At 44.5% G+C, this 26,989-nt stretch overlaps 1 protein-coding gene across 3 annotated transcripts; it reads left to right on the top strand.

Annotated features, from left to right (window-relative positions):
* The first annotated feature begins 33 nt into the window (after nt 1-33).
* On the top strand, nt 34-16,314 carry LOC144115292 (deoxycytidylate deaminase-like). 3 transcript variants are annotated; one of them, XM_077649617.1, is made up of 5 exons: nt 34-175; nt 3,171-3,318; nt 6,667-6,802; nt 12,155-12,368; nt 16,176-16,314. In XM_077649617.1, exons 2-5 carry the CDS (start codon nt 3,268-3,270, stop codon nt 16,240-16,242), a joined length of 468 nt encoding a protein of 155 aa, XP_077505743.1. In that variant the 5' UTR covers nt 34-175; nt 3,171-3,267; the 3' UTR covers nt 16,243-16,314. The 3 variants fall into 3 exon arrangements, with proteins under 3 accessions (XP_077505743.1, XP_077505744.1, XP_077505745.1); XM_077649618.1 differs by having other exon boundaries at nt 3,165-3,318; XM_077649619.1 differs by lacking the exon at nt 3,171-3,318.
* The last annotated feature ends 10,675 nt before the right edge of the window (nt 16,315-26,989 follow it).

Here is a 26,989-nt window from a genome sequence, read left to right as displayed (position 1 = left end):
CTACGGGAATGTCACACCCTTGGCCAAGCCTCGTACTCGTGGTGCGCGATTCAATCATGGCAGTTAGTGTTTAACGAGGCATTGCCCGGTTTTTTGAATAGAATACGTAGTTTAAACACCTTACGCAATGGCCTCAACGGTGGAAGAAGAAAAAAAGGAGAGCAGCAGAAGAACTGTAAGCGTCTCGAAACTTATGTAACGCTTGCAAACGCCATTGGAGACGTGTTTTTGTTCAGCGTTTAACTGTCTCGTGTCCTTGTGCGCGCGCTAATTCATGTGCCCAGCTTTATCATACGTACGAAATGTTTAAGTGTTGTCTGTCGTAGACTTTCGCTGAGGTCGATCTTGATAGGCGGCTGAGATTTTTACTGCGATGTTATTGCTGTGCTCTCTACGGAGGCCACCCTTTACAGTATCACTGACATGCTAGCGGCTCTAGTGGCAAAATATTTCCACTTTTCTTTCCTAAAGCTAGTAAAGACGTGCGCCTGCATGTAGTACGTGCAGCCTGCCGGTCATTTTGACACAGGCTCGAGCGCGTTGCTAGTTGCCTGTGTGCTGTCGGAAATATTGGTAGTATGTTCGCCGCCTCTCCAGTCCGGTCGTGGCCGACCTCCGCGCCAAGATTTAAACAGTTGTATTAATGAATGTTCGTGTGGCACTCTCCCAGCCTTTCTTGGCTTCTTTATTCGCCTTGCGTACATAACCGTACTGGACTTAGTCATCATTATCATCAGCCTGACTACTTCCACTGCAGGGCAAAAGCCTCTCTCATATCTTTCCAATCCCGCTGTGCGTGTGTGCATTTGTGTCTATGGGAGAGGGAGCTCTGAATTCATTTCGGCTGCCTGTGTGACTTTCATCTTCCCTGGTGAAGCACAGCGCAAGTCTGTTTCATACCTCCGCATCTAAATGAGGAAGTGCGAAGTGTTATGCTGATATAATATTATCGTAACAACATTTGCATTCTTATATTTGTCACAATATTCAAAAGAGGAACAATTGTAAAAGTTGTAAGTCATTGCGGTTCAGTACGGGATGTGCATTTTGTGTGACAGCCATATGTGCATATTAAAGAGGTTAGTTGCAGCATTCATTTAAAAATCTATTTCCACTTTGAGCACTGAGGTATGCTATTGTTGTTCAGCTTATTATCTGTGCAAAACCTCCACGGCATCATGGGCAGTATCGTCACTTGGTGACCAACAAAGCTTCTTAGCTGTTTGCGTGCAGCTCTCGTCCCTTGGTAATAATAAGCGATCTGCTCTTTCATATGCCAGCCCATGCGTTGGTGTAAGCTTTGCTATAGAGAACTTATTTAATTGAAGCCCAAAAAATATGTTCTTAGCAGGTGATTTTCTACCACTATGTGTAATAATCCTTGGTGTTTCATTTCATTTCATTTCATTTTATTACCTTAAAGACCCCTCGCGGGGTATTACATAAGGGGTGGGATTAGCAGAAAAGGCACAAAACAATGCCATTAGTGATCATGAACAAAAAATGTTGTTTAGATTGCTTGCAAATGATGAAGGACAGGTGATGTCGACGATATGCTGGGGAAGGCCGTTCCAATCTTTAGCTGCACGTGGGAAGAAGGAGGCTGAAAAAGTAACAGTTCGGGCACGTGGGCGAAAAACTTGAAGCGTGTGGCTAGTGCGATGAGAAATGTATGATGCTGGCGTGCTGTAAGGGACACGGTTAAGTGATGAGTAAAAGAACTTGTGGTACAGTGATAGCGTGGCTATGCGACGACGAACGGAAAGAGGCGATAGTGCTGATTTGGTTTTTAAGGCTGAAACACTGACGTCGTAGGAGTAAGAAGAATGAATGAACCTTGTAGCGCGGTTTTGAACGGCTTCTAGATCGTTTACGAGGTTAATATGATGCGGGTCCCATATGGCGGATGCATATTCAAGTTTAGGTCTAGTGAGTGACTTGTAGGCGAGCAATTTCACGTGATGTGAGGTGAGGCGAAGGTGACGTTTAAGAAATCCCAGAGTTTTGTTAGCCGATGATATCACGTTAGTAACATGTGCATTCCATGTTAGGTCATTAGATAATGTGACGCCTAAGTATTTGAAAGATGATACAGATTCTACGAACTTGTTAGCGATTTTGTATTGGAAGGCATGAGTCTTTTTGCGACGGGTGATGGAAAGAAGCTTGCATTTGCTAGGGTTGAGGGTCATAAGCCAATCTGCGCACCACTGTTCAATTTGGTTAAGGTCCTGCTGGAGGGCTTCATGATCAGTTATGTTTGTTACTTGGCGGTAAATTACGCAGTCGTCAGCGAACATTCGAATTTGGCAGGATACGTATTGAGGGAGATCATTAATATATATTAAAAACAATAGGGGTGCAAGAACAGAGCCTTGTGGGACGCCGGATGTTACAGGGAGAGGGTTGGAAGACTGGTTATTTACAATGACTGACTGAAAGCGATTTCTTAAGAAGGCCTTGATCCAGTTTAGCACGTTAGGATGAATGTTTAGAATAGAAAGTTTTTGTATTAAACGTTGATGTGGAACTTTATCAAATGCTTTAGCGTAATCCAGAAAGATGGCGTCAACTTGAAGGTTAGCGTCCAGGTTAGTATGTAAGTCGTTGAGGAACATGGCTAGTTGTGTTTCGCATGAATACCCCTTGCGGAAACCGTGCTGGGATGGATGGAAGAAATTGTTAGCGTCTAAGAAGTCCATTACCTGAGAGTATATGACATGTTCCATGATCTTGCAGGGGACGCTAGTTAAAGAAATAGGACGGTAGTTCAGAGGGGAATTTTTGTCACCTGATTTGTAGAGTGGAACGACCTTCCCAACTTTCCAGTTTTCCGGAATGAGACCTGTAGAGAGTGATTGCGAAAACAATAATTCAAGATACACTGCACTGATACATTTTGTGTTTCATAATTTCATAGGAAATTTACCTGTATTCTATTCTACAGGAGATTTTATGTGGCATAAATTGTTGCATGATACAATAAAGCAAACACAGTAGCGCACGAAAGCAGAGCTGATGTTATATGGAGAATTTATTGGTAGATATGTCCCGGTTCTCTGAAGCAGTGGTGTTTGCTTATTAGCATCTGATCTGATTACTAATTTTCGTTTATAGAATGCTTAGTCGAGGTTCATGACATGCCCTGCATGCTTTCTCAAAAGTTGCAGGAGTGACTGCGCAGCCCGATTTCTCAAAATCTCCGAGCCAAATTGTTGGCAACGATGCACAAAGCAAAGCGACTACCTTTCATGGCAGGACTACTTCATGTCTTCAGCTTACCTTGCAGCAATGCGCAGCAAAGACCCTAATACACAGGTATAAACACACCTGGTCATGACATATGATTACCTGTGCTGCCCAAGCGTTTCAAATGCCATTTGCCTACAACAGTGGCTTAGTGGTTTTGCCATCCGGCTGCTGATCCAATGGTCACGGGAATGAATCCAGGCCAGAGTGGCCATATTTTGATAGAGGCGGAAGGCAAAAATACCCGTGTGCTGGGTGATGTTAGCACACTTGAACTTGCTGTTAACGGCACCTATTAAAACCATTCAATTTGAACGATGGCGCGAAATGTCGTATTCTGAGCAATCAGGGCTGCTTCTGGACATGTAGTGTCATTCATTATGTTGCAGAAGGACTATGCCCCAGTTTTGGAGCCATTATTTTCATCAGATGCATGAGGGAATATGTTTAAACTCGCACAAAACCTGCCAACACAGAGTGATTGCTCAAGCATGGTGCCTAAGGTGGCATATTTTCGCACTAACCCTGCTCAACAGCAGCAGTGTCTTCATGATCACAGCATCGAAGCTTGTCTCTGTAGGTGGCGTTCATTCGTATGATTACTCCTCCCAGCCCAGACTATCGACAGCTGCTCATAGGTAATTTTCGTTTTCGCCATTGCCGAGAAGATTCACTACTTTGTGCCACTGCCACCAGCAGTGTAGCGGACACAGTTATCTGCAAGACGGCTCGGGGTCCACCTTGGCACTAACTGCAGAGTAGCCCAAAGCGATGCTCACGAGCATTTGATTTTTTTTTTGCTGACCATGAAGTTTGGCATAAAGAGGTCTCTAGCTGAATACTTGTTTTTGGCATAGTAAAGCACAAAACTTGTATTCTAGATTTTTTTATTCTTCTGTTTTCTGGCAGGATATGTTTAATATTTTTGTAACTTTTCGGCAAATCTTTCAGATTTTGCCAATCACAGATTTTTCTTTCGTAAGCATCATATATTGTTTTTTTTTCTTTGTATCATTCAAAAGATAATTCTGTTAGCAACACTATGATGTTCTGCAATAAAGAAAGCTTTTTAAAGTAGCAGGTTTTTCCATTTCAATAGAACCAGTCATACCATGCCACCTGTGGCAGCTGCCCATGCATGAACACATAGCCTTTCAAGTCCATGTTCGCTATATCTGCACCCTCCCCACCCCTGAATTTGTTTCTGTTGAGCTGAGGTATTTCTTTATTGCTGTATTGCTGGTCAACTGGTTAATCCTCCTTCACAGCCATCCTAGCACCCTTTCCCCATCACAGCCTGCATCACCTCACGGAGGTTTCCTCGTCAAAGTGAAACCCTATTTAAACCCCACCGATAATGAACATTTTCCTGAACACAACTTTATTCAACATTTGATGCCAAACTTCTGCAGAGAATGGGGGACTTTTGTTAGAAACATGAGAAGTAAAAAATGGAAAAGACCTACAAGTTGTGATTTCGTACAGTGAATTAATGCCTCATGCAGTTACACGTATCTGACAACAAAAGATTGAAGGTGAATTCACCTCCACTCATTTTGATATGCCTGTATGTTGCTGGATTAGCAGATCAAGGATCAGCAGTGAGGGTAGTACACATTACCATCAGTGAAAATGTTAAACTAACTAATAGCAAACTAATCAGCCTAGACTGTTCTACTGTTGGAACATATGCTTTAGGAATGCTCAAAAGATGTGGTTGGTTTTGTGTCGTCATATTTTTGTTTTGCGCATGAGATTGATATTCCTCTTCATGATGAAGTAGTTCTTACTCTATGTAAAGACTCAGAATGCAAATAGGATTGAGCCACAGAGAGCACAAAAAGTTGCATAAGTTGGTTTACTGAGATGTGTTTGACAGAGATTTTAAATACCATTTTCAGAATAGGCCTTCAAGCCTGTTTTTCTTGTTGGCGCTTACTTTTTTATGAGGAGATTTTGCTGACGGCACCTCAGTTCACTGGAGAATAGTAGCACAATCTTAGACTGCTGGGCACTGCAATGAGCTTTTGAACTGTAAACACATTTTCCAGGCGTTTATCCTGCATAGGGCTATGTTTTGTTTGATTCACTGTTTCTTTGCGATGTTAGAGTTATAGAATATCAAATGGTGATTGGCTGCAGTAGCTCAATGGCTCCGACTATGCTTCAGTCAGATTATTTGCAGACTTGTGCGGTTTTTGAAAAGATTTTGTGCATAGAAGATCATGCTTCCATACAGGCAACTCTCGAGGCACTTGATGGCTGATGCCAGGAATGCGGCATGAAAATAAACAGAGAAAAAACTGTTCTACTATGTGTCAGGAGAAAGAAACGTGCCAGTATATTCACTTATTACCTTGGCAATAGTGCGATTCTGGAAGTTGACAATTACAAATACGTAGGATTAACTCTTAAAAATAATCTGTCAGGGTCAGTTCACATTTCAGATATTTCTGCTTACTTCTCAAAAGGAAGGTAAAAAATGCTCCTGTTGGTACACAGCGTTTAGCTATTACAGTATAGCCTCGTTGATAAATTTTTTTTAATTCTAAGGATGCAAAAACGGCCGTGTGTTGTGCAGTGTCAGCGCACATTAAGGAACTGCAGATGGTCCGAGTTAATCTGGAGCCTTGCACTACAGCTCCCTCATAGCCAATATATTGCTTTGAGACATTGAACTTTACATAGAAATACGGATTTGTTGTATGGGAGCTGTGGTGGATATGACTTTGGTGAATTGCTAGTTATGGCTGCAGAAAGGAACTAAGGTGGGCTAGATGGTTCGTGGTTGAAAGTAGAAAACAGCACAGAGGAATGGATGAATAAAACAAAAAGAGGCTGACAAACAACTAAAAGCATTTTTTTTTGCTGAAGCACAACAAGTAAAATAGATAAGTAAATACATCTAGCTGTCAGTCAGTGCCTATGTTTTTCTCTTTCATCCATGTCTGTGTGCTTTTTTTCACCGCCCTAGTGACGGCTGTCTGGAAGAATCATTAATCTACTAATCTAACTGCTGCTTCTGAATCCAAGAGGTTTACTGCTATCTCTTGGTATTGCAACTGTGTTCACTGCTGTACGTGCTGTACATGCATTGTAGCATGGACAATGTGCTCACACTCAGGCATTCACACCACATGACAGTGTTAATTTTTTTTTAAAAGACTTGTGAACATGTTTTATTTTTGCCTTGGCGGTTGAACTTGCCATTAATAGTGTATTTTTTTTAAGGCTAATGGTGAGAACAAAAGAGATATTTGAAAGATACGCATTGAAGAAGAGCAAACACAGATCAGGTAGGGACAATCATGGCGTTTTCCGGAACACACTATGTTGGAGGCTACAACTCATATGCGGCTTTTCATTTGTAGGCTTACTGTTTGGCCTGTTTTAATGAGTAACTTAAATGCTATGCAGGTTGGCTGTGTGATCGTCAATGAAGAGAATAGGATTGTTGGCACAGGCTACACTGGAATGCCCAATGGACTCGGCAATGAAGAGGTGCCTTGGGGAAAGTCAAGCGACTCGCCAGTGGAGCCTAAGTATCTGTATGGTGAGTTGTGCTGGCACTTGCTCTCCTGCAGTTTCTTTTACTGCTTTCAATTGATTCTTGACAGCCTATTTATATTATCGTCCTGAAGTTATTTTTTTTCCTTGCCAACAATGCCCTGAGGAGTTCTTTCAGTGAAAGAATGCTACACTTTTGTTGTATAAAATGCATAGAATCCACTTCCTGTTTCCTTGGAACTCATGTACTGATCATGACATCTCAAACTCAAATTCTTTTCCTTCTCTCATTCTTCTTTGTGTGATGCATCTTGAAGCAGTGTGCAGCACGGAGGGTGATTTATGCTGCTCTCTTGCATCTGTGCTGCAAACCTCGCGATTCCTGCCAATAGCAATCAGTACTCCTGCGACCTGTTGCAAATAACCACAATTAGACAATTAGGCACAGTTCAGAGTTGTTTCAATCAGTGGAAGCAGTTAGTCTACCTGGTGGGCTTTGGATGTTCAGGAAAAAAATAATGAGCTGCCTGAAGTGGGTATGTAGATACGCTTTCTGCTCCAGGGGGTCAAACTTGATCAGGCTGGTAATTGTAATGCTCGTTTTTGTACTAAGTAGCTACTTGAAAAGTGTACCTTCACAATAATGGGTAGCTGGACCAGTCAGTGAGCTTTTGTCGTGAATAATATCACATAGCATACAAGGGAGAGGCAGGGGTAACGGATAGCTATAACGGATAATGGATTCAAAAAGATGCTCTGCCTGCCTTTTCATCACATTTGAACTCCATAGAGGAAGTCCATTTGAAGTTCATAGAGGACGCCATTGATTTTTCCACCGAGATTGAGGCGAATGGTGCATTGCTCTTTCCAGGCGCCTTGGTAAAACACGATAGTGGCAAACTATCATTCAGCGTTTTTAGGAAACCCACCCACACGGGGCATTATCTCAACTTTAGATCAGTCCACCCAGCCTCACATAAGAGATCGGTTGGTGCCACTGTATTAAAAAAGAGCCAACGCATTTGCAGTTCTCCTGAAGACGGGCAAATGACTTTGACATAGTGCGGCAAGAACTTTCACGCAATGACTACCCGACGTCTTTCGTGGCATTGGTCGAAAAACAGCTGTGTCGACCAGAATGTTAAACTGCTGTGTATTCCCCCCTGAAACGTGCCGCTGTTCCCTACACCCTTGGGATCAGTGAGGCTTTGGCATGCAAAAAAACTGCGACATGCTTTGGTCAACGTAAAGGACGTTCTTCCAAAAGAAAAAATATCCCGGCGTGGTCTACAGCATTCCCTGCTCCAACTGTGACTGCGTATACATTGGCGATGCTGGTAACTTCGAAAGGCGCCTAAAAGATCATAAAAACGACGTTAAAAACAGAAAATCAGATTCCAGTGCTATCGCCGAACACTCCAAATTGAAACAGCACATTATCGACTGGGGCAAGGCACGCGTTCTTGCGACAGAAAAGAAATTCCCTCGCCTTCACCTGGAATCTTTTGACGATACAAACGACCTGTCACACCTTGAACCGAAACTGTGGAAATTGATAACTGCTTACGTACGCTTCCTGCGCCCCCTTTTCAAGCATACATAAGCTCGCGCACCCGCTTCTTGTTTTTACTGTGAACACGGCTCCCTTACTACTGGAGCCAAAACGTCTTTTGTGTATTTTTTCTATGTTTTGGTCGGCGTCTGCAATGTCATGTTTTAGGAATTACCTTGGGCCCCTCCCAAAAAATATTCCTGGCTACGTGCCTGGCTGGAGTGCAGAAGCAGTCACCGCTGTGGTGGTTTCCATGCAGTGCCTAGATGCAAAAGGGCAGAGCAATAAAAAGAAATTGGCAGTGGCTTAGCTCGGGTATGCCAGGATATACGTAGCGAAAGCTAAGGCATACCTTGGTTCGCCTTCTCTAATATTGATTGCAAGTTCAGGTTAGTCTGGTTGTCTGGCTAGTTGTCACGCGGTTGGTCACGTGGTGCGGTGCAGTCACGGCGGGAATGCGAGCACGGCGAAACTGCTAGTTCGTGGCCAACAAAGCGTTCGCTACAAAAATTGCCCAACGCTGACAGCGTTAAGATCCCTCCCACACGAGTTCTTTTTCTCTTTCTTGGATTCATAGATCATGATGGGGAGTCTTCACGCCACTACTGGCGGAGTGGTTTAGCAGCTGAACAATGCGTCACTGCCCATTCAGGTGGCTGTTTCAAACACAGCCACCGACAGTGCTTGCGAGACCCAGGTGCTCTTCTCGAGCTGCTGTACTCATTTTTGCGCAGATAGTTCTTCAGGAGGATATCATATGTCTCGACCAACGAGCTGATGCGCTGTGCCATGGTGAGGAGGTGGAAAATTGATTTTATTTGAATTAATTTCTTTGCCACCTGGGCAGCCAGCTTTTTCCTGACAGGGAATGAAGCAAAAAGAATGCAATAACTTGCGGGTTGATGCTGATGATGAGCCGTAGCAAAAGAGAGTCACATTACAATCCCATGTATTCATCGTCGATACCATTCGTGCAGGCTGCTTCGGCGTTCCTTCCAAGTTCCTCGTCCTCCGCGCATCAAAATTCTGTGAAAGATAGTGCGCGAGTACTGCAGGTAACAGGGGAAGAGCTATATTGTGGAGAGGTTGCGAACATCTTCTTTCGATGCCCCCTCCCTCCAAACCCCCTGAGGAGTGCCCGGCAGCATCGTGTGCTGTTGCACTTACGGATAGTGCAGCATAGTCGGTATGGGTGCCCACACGCAGCTGCATGGTGATGGCCGTTTCTGCTTCCAAGGGCTGGATGCTTGGTGTCGAACCCCACGGCTCGCTGCTGAATCGCTGGGCACTTAAAGGGTCATGGCTTTCTTGGGTGTTCCTTTGCCTAGTGTGCCGGATTCGTTTTATGGCTTTCATTCCTGCTTCCTTGATGTTTCTAGCATTTTACCTTTCCCTTCGATGCCTAGCTGTGACATTTGTGTGCCGTTCCTACATGTGTTTTCTTTACAACACGGGCATGGTGGTTGAGAACGCTTGTGGCCTGCCGTATTTCAAGCTCTTTCTTAGTGGCTTTATTACAGATATAAAATTAAAACTGAACGAAAAGATGTTGCCGGCCTCGGTAATTGCTCTCATCTTAAGGACCTGAGCTGCTGGCAGGAAAAGTAAAAAGATAAAAATGCGGGCACAAAAAAAAACGGAGACACAGAAAGACCACAGTACAAGTGCCTTTTTCACAACCAGTTTATTTGGAAGGGAATGACCTCTTAAATACAAAAAGATACAAAAAGCAGCGATAAAAACATAGTTAACATATCAAGGTTTAAAAGAAGACAAAGAAGAAAAACTAAAGCCTGCGAAGATAGCCTATTTTCCTCTTAGCGAGAGCGATGGCTTGCTCATGCAGTTTCCGCACGAGGCTATGTGAAATGCTTCCATCACCTCTCTGGTTCTTTGTTGCGAATGACGATGCAAGATCTGTGCAGTCTCAAAGAGAGGACGGCAACTGTTACATTCTCAGAGATGTTCACTCACCTCTGACGAAGAAATATTTGTGTGCTTTCTGAGGTGAATGTTCACACTCTGCCCGGTTTGGTCTATGTATGCTAATCCAAAGAGCAATTGAATTTTATACAGCACACCATTTTCACTAAGCACACATTTCACTCTGTGCTTCACTTTGCAGGAACGGGACCTACTATCAACACTTTTCGCCTTTCTTTGCGCAAGAGGGCAAAGTCTTCCTAATCTCTGGGGGCCGATAGGGCTACTCTAACATCGCATCTTTTTGCAACGTGTCTTAACCCATGAGATAACCGGTGAATGTAAGGAATGACAGCACGCCTGCATTTTCATTATGAACAGCATCCAACTATCGCAACTTTCCATTCTGTTGAAAAGTAAAAGGGACAGGGAGAGGATAGCAATGTGGAGTACAGCGAGGAGTGATAGCAAGCAAGGGCAGAAGAGCAGTCTACACTCACAGACACTTCTTAGGGACTAACACTATTACGACTTTCCTAGGAATCTTCGACCTAAGAGCTATAACTAAAAAATGAAGACATACACGTCAGTTATTCCCACGGTGATGCGACATAAAGAGAAAGGCAGCAGCTTCCTCATAGTGCCTAAGGGCGGGGGGGGGGGGGGGGGGGGACGGACGGTTGGAGGGGGTGAAGTCTGTGATTACTACAGTGATGCATTTACATTGACAGGGCTGTGTCTGGAGAATGCAGCAGGAAGAGCGAGAACACTGCAACAGACAGTAAGATGAGGCGCAAAGAGATTGGCCTTCACCCACACCACTGTTCTATCACAGTGGCTTCTCGACAGTGCAATGGTGTAAGGGTGAAGCATCCAAAAACAAGGAAAAGATCTCGCCATTGCTGTCAACATACCAAATGCATTGTGAATTTTCTTTTGCAGTATAATCCGTTTCATGCATAGCAGGCAACACTGCGGAGGCTGAGGAAATAGCGCGTCTGCGAAACCATATTACTCCACCACATATCATTTGGTCTTCTCGAAGCCTCAATGCGTGTTTGAATGAAAACAAAGAGCGTTATATAAAATGACATGGCAGTACTGAAAACTGTCAATGCTGTGTGGTGCTCAGTGTTCGGTCCCTGTGGGTACAATTTTTACCAAGGGTGGATTACTTTTTAGGCACGGTTGGAGTAAGAGCGATTTGCTCTACCAGCCGCGTATCATACCGCCACATTTTATTCTTATTTCTCGAAGTTTCGTTGAGTCGCAGGATGAAAATATGACAAGAGGTAAAACAAAGTGTTGGAGGTTGCAGTTCATGGTACTTGAGATATGCTGCAACGAAATATGTCTATGGTTACTGTGGTTGTATGGCGAACAACTTTTTGAGCGTGGACTTAGCCTGCATGAACAGGCACACTAACTTTGGCAGCGTTGCCTGCTATGTGTGAAAAGGAGCATAGGTACAATGCAAGTGCAGACAGAATCCCGCGAGCACTGAAAGTGCATATCTCAAAGAACATAGAACATAATTTGCTACCTTGTGAGTGATGTTTGCTATCAATTAGGCCAGTAGTTTGCGCACCGGAACTTTTTAAAACCCAGCACATAAATACAGAAGTCTGTGTAGTTCCCATACCAAGGAAGCCTGCAGCATGTTAGTGTTTGTGATAAAGCAGAAGTTAAAGAAGCACGAACACACATGCAGCATGAGAGGAGAATGAGGAATAGAATGGTTTATTCAGAGTTCTACATCTGCTGTTCTTAATTGGAGCACCATACAACAGTGTTTGTTATGGTTAAGCAGTGTTTAGAACTTCAGATGGAAGGTTATGTGTTAACAGCCTTTCATATAATAGGGAAACAAACATAAGTCCTAGCAATATATGAGAGTGTTCAGTGTCCGTTTGCCCCATGCAGTGTGCCATGCTGAGATGAATGCCATTTTCAACCACCATTGCTTCAAGCTGCATTGCTGCACACTGTACACAACACATTTCCCCTGCAACGAATGCGCCAAGATGGTCGTCCAGTCAGGCATTCGTCAAGTGGTCTCCCTCGACAACAAGCACCCTGACGAGCCCATCTACGCAGCATCAGGGCTTATCCTCACCAAGGCTGGCGTAACCTTCAGGTTAGGCAGGGCACTGCTCCCTTATTTATCCCCAAGTTTTCTTGAAAGCACAGTCATCCTTATTATGTACCACTAATCTTTACTTTGGTGACTAGCTACACGATGAAGCTGCTGTGGTGCAGGGTGTTTTTTTTTTGCAAGTGCATCACCTCAGATATGTATACTCGTACGTTCTCTTGCTTGACGTGATATCTATTTATAATACAGGGCGAACACTTGCTCAGAAGCTGAAGGCCATAGCCACTGAGATTTCAGCCACTCTGTTTGTGACTAGAGTATTTGCTATGCTTTTTGCTGCATCTCTTGCCATGGTCCTAACACACTTAAGAATGTGAGTAGATGCTGGCCTACTCTATATTCTTTAAGCACCACATGCATCATGAGAGCCTCACTGTTGTTGTGGTCACACTGGAAGTGGTCTAGTATTTACCTGTGGCGGGGACTCTCAATTCTTATCATATACACTTAAACCTGTAGACACTGCTACGTATAGTGATTGCACTGCTAAAGTCAAGCAGCTGTACCACATGCTTTGTTGAACCCAAAGTCTACTGGGCATTCACACTTGACTGATTACTCCTCTCATACAGTCAGCAAAACAATTGAATATCTGCCGTGAGTGAAAATGTCTTTACTGCTAGGAATGTTTACTTTCTCTAGAAGGTGGACTCTTCAGACATTCTAACCATCAGATAGATTTATGTTGCACTCACAGTTTGGGCTGTTTGCTCTAAGTAATCGCATCTTTGTGGACAGTGTTAATTTTCTTATGTTATTGTTTTTTTCTGCTAAAAAGTAAAGATGTGCAAATATTAAGAAATTTCAAATACCGAATCAAATAGTCTATGTTCAAAATTATTCAAAACGAATCGAATATGTTCTCAAGTTTTCAAATATTTTCCGAATAATTGGTGTAAAATTCGAATATGCACTACTGTATTTTTCTTGTGACTATTCCAAAAACAGGGACCATACAGTTCGCGTATCATGCTGGCAAAGAAGTGCATGCCCAGAGGAACTTTTAAAAGAGTGAGAGGTGGGGGTGGCGAGGTGCTGATCTCGGGGGTGTTTGGTCATGAATGCATCACTCACTGTTGCTGCTCGAATCTTCCTGTGGCGGCATCATATGTTCTTCGCTTTCATGCATTTTTCTGGCTTAAAAGTGTTGTTTCCGGTAAAAATCGCATACCGTAAAAACTGGACTATAGGTCGGACAGGAATATAGGTCGACTCCCCAACTTCTAAAAATGAAAAAAATCTTTTTCAATGGAAAAAGTACTGAAAGGCACCCTTACCTTGAAACAAATGCTACTCGACAGGTTGCACAATGGTGATTATTTATTTTCATTTAAATGCTGCTCGTATGTACACCCGGCCAATTTTTTAACAGTATCGCGCGCCCATCGACCCGCGTGTTTGTTTCTGGCACACACAATTACGGCGCCGTAGAGCAAAGCCCTTCCTCTTCATGAATCGCCGCATCCAGGATAGCGAGCCCTTGAATTGCACCCTCGTGAGTCTAGAGGCATGCGCGACATCTACCGGTTTCACACAGATGTATTCGGCAGTCACAGGCAGCGATCTTGCACACAGCGCAACTTCCTTCCAATTCTGCATACGCTGCAGTTCGCCCACGAAACGATGTTTTCTTCTGTTGCTGCAAGTTGTAATACGCAGCTTCTGCCTCCACCAGTACTGAATGCTCTTTTCGGATACTCCGAAGTCGCGCTATGCCACCAGGTTGCCGTGAGTTCCCGCACACTCAATTGCGTTTTCTTGAAGGCGACGGCGCGGCGCTGAATTGCCGTCAGCTTCCGCTCATTTCGAAACAAAATGTGAAAAAGCAGCCTCTAACCGAAACAGCTTTGCAGCTATGGAAACGCAAAATGGCGGCACTGCTGATGATGGTGATGGTGATGGAGGGACGCTGTTGAGCTCAGCCACCCATTGTTGCAAGACTTCCGTAGTTTTTCCGCCAATGACCGGCATATAAGACGGGGGTTGACTTTTCACCGTGGTTTCTTGAAAACCACCTATATTTAACCTATATTCCGGTTTTTACGGTATATTTGCTATCAAGTAAGCCTACCTTGTCAGTCTAGCGTGACTTAGTATTCCTTTAAAGGGAGTATGCAGTGAATTAAAAGTCGCTTGTAAATGTCTTCAATGCTTAGAAATGGTGCTAAGGAGCATTCACACTAAGTATGAATCTTTGGAACTGAGCTGGCAATTTATGATGAATTTTTAAAAACCGTGTTTTTCAAAATTCGCGCGCCGATTGGTGTAGTGACGAATTTTGCAACTAAAATCGTGAAAATAGACGTCACTAGTTCCGTGACGTCGGCAGGCCACCACACGCTGTCATTCGCTGGAGCCACGGCAGCCACGACCTCACGGGCACACTTCCAGTAGCCGTGAAAGACGTCTGCTCGTTCTGCCGCGCGAGCCAGGTCACTACCTTCGCGCATATGGTTTCAATTTACCTCTGCCACCTCTTTCTGTCGGGAGTTGCGGGGCCACCCGCAGTGTCTTTTTCGTTCCCAACAACAGACGACAAGCAAAAGAATCCGACGCGAGCCGAAATCCAGAAAGGTGAAGAGAGGCCACGGATACGCTGCCGATGCTGCTGATGAGGCGCTGGGTGCAACAACCGGAAGTTGCAAACCGAACGTCAGCGGATGACGTGTTCATAAGCGGGGCCCAGTCCCAAACCTGTTTTCTTAATTTTTTTCTGATGCTTCACGAGTACGTGTTCAGGGGCGAGAAGAGGAGCGCAATTTTTAATTGTCTATACCTTCGTTGTTATTGATGCTAGCTCAAAAATTCTTGCATTGGTGTGACGAGTGATGAAATGCCTATCTCTCGTCTGCTTTATGTAACCTCAATTAATTTATTGCATAGTTCGTTTAAGTGTTCATTCCTTAGTATTCCTTAGTATTTATTTAGTGTTCCTTTAAGAAGGTCTGCACACAAGCACAATCATGTGGTGTTTCTGCATAGAGCAGGCAGAAGATAATGATAATAGTTTACATTCATGTGTTTTTGCATTGTCGTATAGAGGCTTGCCCAGCACAATTTGCCTAGCGTTACAGCATAAACATGGTGTTCCCTGCACCCAACAAGCTCTCAAAGCTTTGCAAAATGCCTAACCCTGAGGTGACTCAGCAACGAAATTGTGGCAGAAAGCACAGGTGGGCTTTCATTGTTTGTGAAAGGCGTCGTTTATCAGATTCCTGTAACCTGTGGAAAGATGCATCTAGTAAAACTTGCAGATGCATGAAGGAAAGGTTAAGCGTAAATGCTAACAATGTAAAAAGGCATGTGAAGGAGAAATCTACATTGATTTTCCTGCTAGTCACTGCTTGCCAGTGTTTAGTCTGGCGTGATGCCCGGAACTGCATCCCGGGCCTTGAGGGCAATGTTATTGTCAGGAAAAGCAAAGAATGTGTCATGCACAAAATTGTAAAATGTGAATGAATCACTAGACGGGAGGATTGCATGCCTTCTCTGACAAGACGCTACTTTTTTTGCTCACATCGGGATGATTCCTTTGTCTTTGACACCATATATATTCCTGGGAGTTGCTCATAAAAGTGATGTTGGAAGTTCATTTTCTTTACTCCATTCTTTGTCCTATTTTTTTTGCTGCGGTCATTTTCTTTTTTTTTCTATATCCTAGGGTTCTTTCTATAGATTATTCAAACCCGTTATAGTTGGTAGTACGAGCACAGACAAGTCATCTATCTCCATTTCACATGTAGATTTTTTGCTGTAAGTAAGTGCTCACATCTCAGTTTTCTTTTTCAGGCGACACATACCTGAGACAAAGAAGATTGTTATTGACTTTGAGCAGCTAGCTGCCTTCAAGATCTGACTATGGTACTGTGTTATCATCTGCAACATCTTTAGATTTTATTCATAGTAAAAGCATCTGCCAAAAAGCCTCTTTGTGTTGCGTTGGGGACATTCTTTCTTTATTAAACGACCACTGACCAGGGGTCTGGGCATTTTAGACAAATAATCCCAGTGCATAGAGGAGGCATATAAGATGACCTCTGCAAAATATTAGAGCCATGCACTCACCGAAAAGCAGTAAAAACTCAAATCGAAGCCTGTTCGCTCTTTCCTTTGAGAAGCCAACTTCCTCACCCGCTATGCTGGTTCAAGTTGACGTCATCTTCAAAACTTTCGTGAGAGCCATTCCACTTTTGCGTCGTTCTGACCGACGGGCGAAGGGTGGGCGTAGTCGGTTCGTGGCATCGTCTGCTCGTTACGCGCACGCTTTCCATAGCCCCCCAAAAAATGAGGTATTTAGTTACTCGTGCCAGTTCATGTATGCTTCAGCTTGTCCTGTGCGTGTGCCATGTCGTGTGTCATCGAGCCTTTCCCTTGCTCGCACAGCCGACCGCTCCACACACACACTGCTTCTCACTCATTCATCTTGTTTACACTGCCACTGTCTTGGTTTTTCTCGGCTCCATTGAAAGACAACAGGAACTTAGGAGCAGAGAAAGGACACAAATGTATAGAACACATAAACACGCACGGAGAAGTGCGAACGCAAACACGCATTTCCAAGAAATGCTGGACGGTTCCCGGATCCGCACTTGCACTTTACCGTGCGTTTCGAACAAAAGCGACTCCCGCCTCTGTGGTCGTAAAACAGTGGGAGGCCTCACGGAAAAAAAAAAATATATATATATATATATATATATATATATATATATAAGTGCGTACATGCATGAAAAGGAGGCTCCCTAACTGCGGATTTCACTGAAAAAAAAACGGACAGGTATATGAAAAGATGCGCTCGCAAACATGTTGAGGTGGTCGAGCCGATCGCATCTCTCGATCGTTCAGTGGCTGGGGAAATGGAACGACGCTGTTTCATCGTTGGATGTGCACGCAGCGACTGGAGTTGAACAACGATCCGGCACAGATTGCCTGAAAATTGTGCCTTTAGTCGTGTCTGGCTCCAATGGTCAAGAATGTGGTGGCTTGTGGAACACTTCACTCCAGATGACTAAGTCCACAGTCCAAGGCTACTTCAGGCAATGAATGGCCGTGGCTGAAGGAGCCTGGGGCAAAGAAGGAGAGCAGACCCAAGGAGCAAAACAGACTCTGCCATACCCCCCCCTCCCCCCCCATGCAAAATACCTGGTAGCAAAAACCAAGAAAAGAATTCTTTGCAAGGCGAGGCCATGATGTAGACATGTGACATACCCCACCAGGTACCACGCCTCCCGCCAACATTCCAGGAAGAAGGGCGAATTTCACTTGACCAGGCACAGCCTAATCTACCAGGCGGGAAAGAGAAATCTTGGGGAGGGAACAAAAGGAGAGGAGCATGGTGGAGTAGCTTGATTGTAATGGGTGTAAGTAGGCTATTTATAACTCTTTTAAAAAAATTTTGCAGAGAGAGGTAGGAATTATTTTCGACCAGAGAGTCAGTGGCCGTTTAAGAAAATAGTGTATGCAGAAGTCCACTTCGTGGAAGGAGTTTGGTGAAAAAAAAAGCTGTCCTTCCTTCTAATTTTAGCCGTGTGGCTGGGAAAGAAGGGGCAGTTGACTAAGCTATGTGTCTACTTAAATGTTCATTGCATATGATAACTTGGAGGCAAAAGCACAGGACACTTTAAATATTCCTACAAATAAAGTTATTACGACCACAACCCTTCACTTCAGCACTTCTGTCCCTCTCCCTTCTTTCATTCCCTTTTTTATCCTTTCTGTCATGGTGCAGTTGAGGTGCTGAAGTGAGGCCATTGCTGGGTCTTTTCTTTGTTCAAAACAAAAAAAAAATTAATGTGGTAGCGTCACAGTTGTCACACCAAAACCCCACCGCAGTCAGGTGACGCGAAATTCGCAGATTTGTCGAGCGAGGTCGTGTGACCTTGTGATGTCATCACAACCTGCCCTGATTTGAGGTGACGTGACCTTGGGATGTCATCGCAAACTGATCACCGGATTGTGGACCCAGCGATATCTCAGGCAAAATTTGCTGATTGGTCGAGAGTGGTCCCATGATCTAGTGATGTCATCAAAACCTGCCCATTGGGTTGTGAGTAACTTAGTTTCTAGGCTGCAACCTAGTTAAAGAAATAAAATAAAAAATCGGAAAAGAAAATGTTATGTTTGCAATTGTCACCATCACAGCATAGCAATACCGGCTCCTGCAGCTAGCAGTACGAACGCGGCTGTTGATGGGCCGACAATTGCAAAGGAACCCGGAGGCTCGGTCGCTCTTTTTCTGGGTCCAACACTGCTGCCGACCAGAGCAACGCCAGCTTCAAGGAAGCGCCACATGTCGTTTTCTTTATTTTTTAATGTTATGAACACTAGATTATGGTGGGACTCCGTTGCCGCAGCGTTGTGCTGCCGCGACACACTTTAAGACGGCTCCTGTTCGTATGTCGTGCAGTTAGCAGTGGTGAGACCCGATGCCGTAGCGGTGGGCTACGAAAAATTGGTTTTGAAGAAAGGAAACGGCGAAGTAATTGTCTCACTTCTCGGTGGAACAACCCGCTTTCAATTCAGCGTCCATTCGAAAATAGAAGCGTTGGTACCGCCTTAGCGTTCGCCTACATTAAGGTGGTGGTTACAACTTTATTGCCACAAAATGGAAGGGATTAGTTGGGGCCTGGGGCGAGCCCGGGGTGGCCGCCAGCCGGGGGTGACCTCTTGAGCTCGCGTGATGAGGGCCAGCTGCGTTGTTTTTCTTGAAGTGGCCAAGAGCTTCTCCCATTCATCCGCCGAGGGAGCTGGCAAGAGTGTCGTCAGAGCGGGTTTGTTAGCGCATTCCCATGATATATGGTCTTGTGTGGCATGCGTCCCGTCACCAGAGTGCGGGCATGCAGGGTCATATTCACCGTTGGTGATTAAACGTAATCGGTAGGGACTAAGAATGGCCTTTGTTAGTAGGTGTATGAGTGTCATGGCTTGCGCCCTGTCTAGGTCGGGGTAGGGGCGGGATACGTGCAACTTAGCCCGCGATAAAAGTTTGTAATCGCGTACGGGCGAGGCACCTCGGCGGGGGCGTCCGCTCCCGAGAGCTCCCCCGTCCCCTGGTTGGTTAAAGCTACACCAAGACATTTTCAACTGTGCGTTTCTTTGAATGTCTCGCAGTTACTGCGACACTGGGCAGATTCACTTCTACCCATCATCCCTAGCTTCAAATGCCACGCTGTTCCCTTTTGTTTTTTCTCTGGATCGCGGGTGTGGTGGGTTGTTTCAGCTGATTTTTTTCTTGGGCGGGGGGGAGTTATTCCTTGTGCAAACTGTGTTGCTGTCGGCGCAATGTTGCATAACAGTAAAGTTGCAGACAAGGGAACATTCACTCACGTGTCCTTGAGCGATAAAGTGACGTGTGGCCCTGGCAAACGGTGCCTCCGGGATTGTTCTTTCTGTGGCCGCGTAAACACTAAACTATTCCGAACAGGCACGGTGTCGGAGTCAGCGTAGGCTGGCAAAGGGAAGGCTTAGATAACACACTCCTCTGTACCTTGTCCGCTCTGTAAGGGAAGAGACGCAAGAGGAAGTGAAAAAGAAAAGTGCAAAAGAGGCAGTGGAATAGAGGGCTAGGCAGTAATTTCGACCTCGGCATTCTTCAACGAGCACGTATGTTGCGCAGCACATGGGAGTTTTTGCGATATAAAGGGCCCCTGAGGTGTCTGAAATAAACAGAGGTACTCGATTGAGCAGCGTAAACATCCAAGGGCCGCCTACACTATAGATACCAACGGAGCACTGTAGTGTAGTGTTCCAAATGTCCTACGCTAGAGCTGCGTCCGGCATAGATAGAGCAGGGGTGAAAAGAAGCATCTTTTGTTGAAATAGCCGTCGTTGCTTCTGGGGACGCAGTTGATGCAACGCACCCAGGTGGTCCAAGTTATTCCACAGCCCTCCAGTACGGCACCTCTTTCTTCCTTCATTCTCTTAGTCCCTGCTTTATCCCTTCTCTTATACCCTCTTTACACGAGCAGCCTTAACCGTGGTTAAGCTTAAGTACAGTTAAGGCGTTTAACCACGGTTAGAGTTAACTGCAGTTCGCCGTGCTTACACACAGTTTAGCCATCTCGGTTAGTGCGACGAAACAGATCATGTGATACTCGTCTCATTGACGTTAAAACGTCGTCCACTCAGGCGTATTATTAAACAGGGCTACGTTGAAAAGAACACATAACAGGAAAAACGTTGTTTCTTGTGCTAAGACCGGCTTAAAAACTTTTTTCTTTGTGCTTTTGGCTGTCGTTAGCCGAAATCTAAAAACAAGTTCTAAACAATGATCACAGTCGACTTAGTAGCCGACTGCGCGTTCTGCTTTGGCTACTTCAACCTCTTTTCCCCGTGACTGCTCGTTGCAACGCATCACTGCTCACTGCTATCGTTGTTTATTTTCGTGGCTTTTCTTTCACAGTGCATGATGTGCTTGTGTAGTTAAGATCCTTTGGACGTCTTGTGTATCAAGCCTATGTTGGCCCTTAGCAGCCTTGTCATGAACGAGGGCGACGCTCAATTTTGGGCTGCATTCGTGGCGCACCAGGTAGCGCTACAACGCCTGTGCCTACAGATGCTGGCGCTGAGCGCTGAAATTGTCATGCTTGAAGAGACGAAGTGACACCGGGGGCGTCCGAAGCTCTTTTTGTTGGCGGCGGCGCACCTGTCCGTCCATTTCTGTCGGCGTACCCGCGCCCAGACACGTGGTACGAGACCACGCTTCCGCACCTTCCGGACAGCGGACTCCGAGAAAACTTTTGGATCAACCGCGGCACATTCCGGTACACGGTGGCTGTTTGTGGAAGCATGAGCCGGCAAGATACCAACATGCGGAAAGCGATTCCGCTGGAGAAACGCGTGGCGATCGGCTTTTACCGCCTCGCAACATCAGCAGAAGAACGGACTGCTGCCAACTTGTCTGGCGTGAGCACTGCGTCAGTTAATTTAATATTTCGCGAATTTTCTGGCGTGGTAGTGGAGTAGTTGGAAGCACGATTTGTGCATTTCCCAACACCAGCTAAGCTTTACGAGCACACGTGTAAATTCACAGCAGTCTGTGGTTTCCCTCAAGGTGTCGGTGCAGTGGATGGCTGCCATATCGAGGTGTGCCCCCCAAAGCAAGAAGCTGCTGAATAATACAATCATAAGGGGTGGTACAGTGTCGCTCTACTTGCTGTCGTCGACCACACATACAGGTTCCTATGCACGAATGTTGGGAGCCCTGGTAGGAACAATGACCCGGCACTGTTTCAGAAGTCTCGACTGCCAGCTACTCTGGCTAGTGAGCTGTTCCGACAAGAAACAGCTCATTGAAGGTGTGGGAGTTGGCACAATTCTTGGTGATCAAGCTTTCCCCTTGAAGACGCACCTGATGAAGCTGTACCCCTTCCAGGTGCCTCTGGGTCCCCCTCATAGACTAACTACCGGCTGCCGAGTGCCAGACGTGTTGTCGAAAATGCTTTTGGATGTGTCAAGGCACGCTTTAGAATGGTGCTGAAGGGCCTTGAGTATGACATCCACAATGTCAGTTATGTGATCCCTGCTGCTTGTGGGCTGTACAACATTTGTGAGCAGCTTAGTGACCGCTGTGATTCAAGCTAGTTTAGTGTGGTGCAGAGCGCTGATGAAAGGCGGCCTCAGCTGGTGTGCGCAAGCAACCGGGAAGAGATGTCAGGTGTGGCTGTCGGGGCGCCCTGGCCAAGCACCTTGCCTTGAGCTAGAACCCAGTCCGTGGGGAACTCAAGAGCAGCTAAGAAGGACACCTCTACCAAGAGGGAAGAGCCCTGAACAGAGCTACGCACACATTATTGAAGGAGCAGACTCTGGATTTGGCTCACCTTAAATGGCTACCATTGCACGCACATGATGCATACTCCCTACTGGGGTGAAGGTTATGAGGGTTACAACTAGTGTAATTTTCGTAACCTACATGTTCTTCATAAAATAGGTTTGGTTTATATAGTTTTAACGTTCCAAAGCGGCTTGGGCTATGAGTGATGCCGTAGTGAAGGGCTGCAGAATTTTCGGCCACATGGGGTTCATTAACATGCACTGACATTGCACAGTGCACGAGTGTCTTGCTTTACACCTCCATTGAAAAGCTTCCGTCGTGGCCAGGCTTTCAGAAAATAGTCTTGCATTATATAGCTAATGCTAATTATTGGTTCTTGTTAAACTACAAAACAAAGTGGTTCGTACCAACTACTAGTATTCCTTATGACAAACAAACCTTCACCTACATGCAACCATCTCTAATGAATTAATAATGAAGATTTCATTACTTCCTGTAAACAAATCTCTTTCTTCAAACAGTTTTGCTCACAGACGATAGTGAAATGCCAGCATGAGCTTTCCATTTTTATATGATTCATTCTTTTTGAGCACTGCTGTTTATGTTGCTGTTTCATTGCCATTGTACTACCTTTTTCATTGTTATGTTTGTGTCACATGGTCTGTGTATTGGCAGCTATTCTATCACTTGCAGTTTGCTTATAATTTTCGTGTATAACTGGCCATCGTCTTGCCACATTGCCAATCAGCAACTTGTTGGTACCTTGTCAAGCAGTACAAGCTTTTAGTCTTGCACTCCTACTTCTGAAAGCAGAAGTACTTGCTGAGGAGTTAGTTGGTTCATCATAAAGTTGAATGGCGCAAAGGAACAAACACAGGAAGACACAGCAGTGGCGCTTTTTCTGTCTCTTTGTCTTCCTGTGTTTGTTCCATTGCACCATTCAACTTTATTCTGAAAGCAGTACAGTGAATGAAATCCATTCATTGTATAGACCTTTCCAATAAGGGCCCCCTGGGTATCACCATATTTTTTCGCTAGGCTGTTGCATGCACCTGATGCTTGCCCAATGGAAGCGGATACCTCTGACCAAAAAAGCTGTTGGTACTTAAATCATATTACAGTGAACATTTTATATCTAGTCAAAGATTAAGCAATAGTTGCGAGAAATTTTTTTCCTTTTGCTCATGAAGGTAACGAAATCATGTCGGTCACAGTTGGAAGCTTCATATTTTTGCACACATGATCCACACACAAAGCAAACACAAAAATGAAACGTAAATGTGACCCAATGGTAAGAGCTTTGAAAGACTTACAGTGTGATAAATTTCATTACATTCCCATCCCAACTAGTTAAACCAGAGTATGCTTTTGTGAACAATTTCATGTCATTACTATTTTGCTGTTGTCAAAATTCCCCACTGTTCTATAACTCTAAGAAAACCAGTTATGTTGCAAGAAAAATATCAGCCTTGTAGCAGTGAACATGCAACAGCCATTGGTTCTGAGTGGAGAAGCAGGTGGAGTGTTACTGCGAGAGCAGCAGCAATGTACTTGCAACAGACTTGCTTGATTATTGCACTTGTGTACCCCTGCAGTGTATGCATGGGCTCTGTTAATAATTAATACTGCAAGCTACTACGGTAGCCAGCCCGCACAATACAATTCACTGTTTAAAACACAATACAAAACTTTCAGCAGTAAAAGACCTTTCATCTCATCACATGCTATAATATCAAATAACTTCCAGCTGTTTTGATCCCTCTTTATTGAGCAAGTTATTATTTTCTTTGCTGTCTAGAAATTTTGCAAGAAATTGCACCATGCTTGCATTTATGGCATTCGCTTCCTTCTGGAGGCACACCATTATCTTGCGCATTTTGTGTGCCTTGCGGTCGGCCTTTGCTGCTGCCTCACTTTCTCCTTTATGGACGGCAACTAGCTGCTCTATAGCAGATCTTTGTCGCTTGTGGCGGCTCTTTTGGGGTTCCCTTCTTTTGGCGCTTGTGCCAGCACCGGCACTGCTGCTTGCCCCTGCTGTGGCACTGCTGCTTACACCAGCACTGGCTCTGCTTGTGTCGCCGCTGCTGTTGCCTGTGCTTTGCAGTACAGGTACTGCAGCACTAGCACTGCAAATGGGGGAGCTGGCCGCAAGTTGTGAGCGGTCGTCTCTTCTGCTTCCTTCAGGCAGGCTGTCCTCCCCTGACAGGAGCACTTCTGAGCCGACCGGTGCCTCATTGACAACTGGCAGCTCCACATGATGAAACATACAAGATAACATGTTATCATCTCAGAAAAGAGAGCAATCATCCGCTTCCACAATATATTAGAAAAACACGAACTTGTGATGGCCAAACTGGAAAGAAGGCAGCGGTTCAAATTTTTGTTTTCCTGAACATAACTAAATAGATATATGAAGATCCAGACATGTACATCAGCATTCCCTAGCCCCAACTTTCACATGAACCAATGGGTTCAGTTCAGTTTTTTCCTGAATACTGTTGCGGAGTGCAATCGCCTTCCTTTAGGTTTATGTGACTTGAAATATTTTGTGAAGGAGTTGGAGGATTTTTGTACGGCTCCTAGTGTTGGTGTTGTGATGAATGTTGGATTTTATGTCCTTTAAGTGACTTGTGGCTGTTGTGGCTAATGGTTTTATGGCTTTTATAATTGTGTGCCACTCCTGCTTGGGCCAAAGTTATGGCTCGCAGTATGTACAAGTAAATAAATGAATGAACAGCTGAACAAGACAGTATACCAAACTGATAAATGTCAATAACAAGCAATATGTTAAACATTTGCAAGCATGTGGGGTATGGTTGACCAACGGTAAACCAAGCTGATGAGGTTGAGTTGAACAGAAGTACATGGAAAGTGAGGTGCGAACTCTGGCACATCTAGGCGCTGCAATTTGAAGACGCAAGTGCCATTTCCGCTCCCGATTGCCATTAACGCCCATGGTTGTGGGAGTAGCTTACTCTACATCCCACCCCCCAAATCTGTCCAATGGTTCCAAAGGAAGGATTGCTGGGTCAGTTGGTTCATCATTCAAGGCTTAAAAACAGCACGAAAAATTGGATGATACAGAAAGAAGGAATAGACAGCACTGAACCTGCAATTGAGTGTATTTTATGTGAAATGGCAATAAATACAGAAAGCATGCACAAAGAGCTCATAGGCAAAAACTTAATACAATACAGATATTACTTATATACTTCGAACGAAGACAGCGCAAAAAAGGACAACCACAGAAGAGGACACGACACAAAGAATGCTTCTCTGCTGTGGTTGTCCTTTTTTACGATGGCGTTCATTCCAAGTATGAATCACCAACTAGCCCACCACTTTGTTTTATTGAATTACTTGGACATTACAGATATCACATAGAAATTTATCTCTTTGCTACTTCCCTTCAGTGTTCCTGTAGAGAAACAACAGTTCGCAATAACAACTTATGATCCACAGGTTGCTGTATTACTCCACTGTATTCAAGCCCAGTTGCTAATAGAATCAATGGACGAAGATGAGTATCTACAAGAGAAGGATGAAGGTGAGGCTGCATGTGCACAGGTGTGAAAGATGAATTGGCATACAGCACTAGCAATATTAATATATCACGCAAATAAAGGCACCGAAATTCTGGTGCGTACCATAACTTCATTTTACTAGAGATTTAAGTCATATCCATCCGCAGTGTGTGCCTTTTGACATGATTCCCACCCAAAATAAAAAGGACATAACCTAAACCAGCAATGCACATTGAACTCCCTGTACAACAAAGAGGTCTTTTCTCTGGCATGGTAACATTAAGTATATGGGGAGACAACCAGCTAACTACCGATATGTAGAATTGCTAAAAAAAAATCAAGGATTTATGGACTAGCAGTGGGAGTTGCTTGGCTAGTTGGTTCACATTGCATGACAAAGAGCAACACAAGGCAAACATGTAGACGTGGAGGCCAGTGCCCATGTTTGTGGGAGTGGCTCACACAACTGCTCGAGTCTGTTCTTTATTACCTATTGTTGGCCAGCATTTTATAATGCGTATAAGTTCCGCACTGAGAAATGAGCAGCAATAGAATTCTGAAGTGATCTGAACGACAGATTACACGCAATGGTATAAATCACAAATTACCTCTAAACTTTCCTCTACTCGCCCATCATCGTTGATGGGAAGGCAGCCGAGGAAACTGGAGCTGCCAGTAGAAAATCCTTGAGACACCAGGCGACCCAGTTGAAGTGCCTGTCCATCTCAGCTGCCTGGACAAAAATGATGTGAACTATTAAATTGATGTGTTGCTAAAAAAACATTTGAAGGTTGTGATCACAGCATTTCTCTCAGTGGATTAAGCTTCACTGTACACATTCTCAATGCAAGAATAAAATTTCATAGATAAGTGTATAATGCATATGCACAGGTACTGCTGAAATTAATGCATACAATTTACATTTGCAATGTGGCTAAACTACATCCTCCTAGTTGCTGCTTTGCAATTGAAGCGACGACTGTGCATTATGGTTCAACTATTGTCATTCTAGCAATATCTTGGTTAATTTCTAGATTTATTTCTTTCATATATCTTTCCCAGGCTGCACTGTGTATACTACTTCACAAATGCTGCTAGTACACAGTGAAGCCTGGTAAAGAAATATGAAATAAATCCAGAAATTCAATTAACTACATTGTTCCTCTAGCAGGTGGCCAGAAATAGCGACGCGTACAGCAATGCTGTCAGCTCGCAATTTGCAAATAAAAATGACTAACAACACGTGTGTAACGAGGAAGACGAAGTTTGCGTGCAGCTCCGTGCACGCGTGCACGAGCGGAGATTCTAAA

The sequence above is a fragment of the Amblyomma americanum genome, chromosome 1 (genome assembly GCF_052857255.1).
Source record: "Amblyomma americanum isolate KBUSLIRL-KWMA chromosome 1, ASM5285725v1, whole genome shotgun sequence".
Taxonomy (NCBI): Eukaryota; Metazoa; Arthropoda; class Arachnida; order Ixodida; family Ixodidae; genus Amblyomma; species Amblyomma americanum.
Note: the sequence above shows the minus strand (reverse complement) of the source record. Positions and strands in the feature narration are given on the sequence as shown.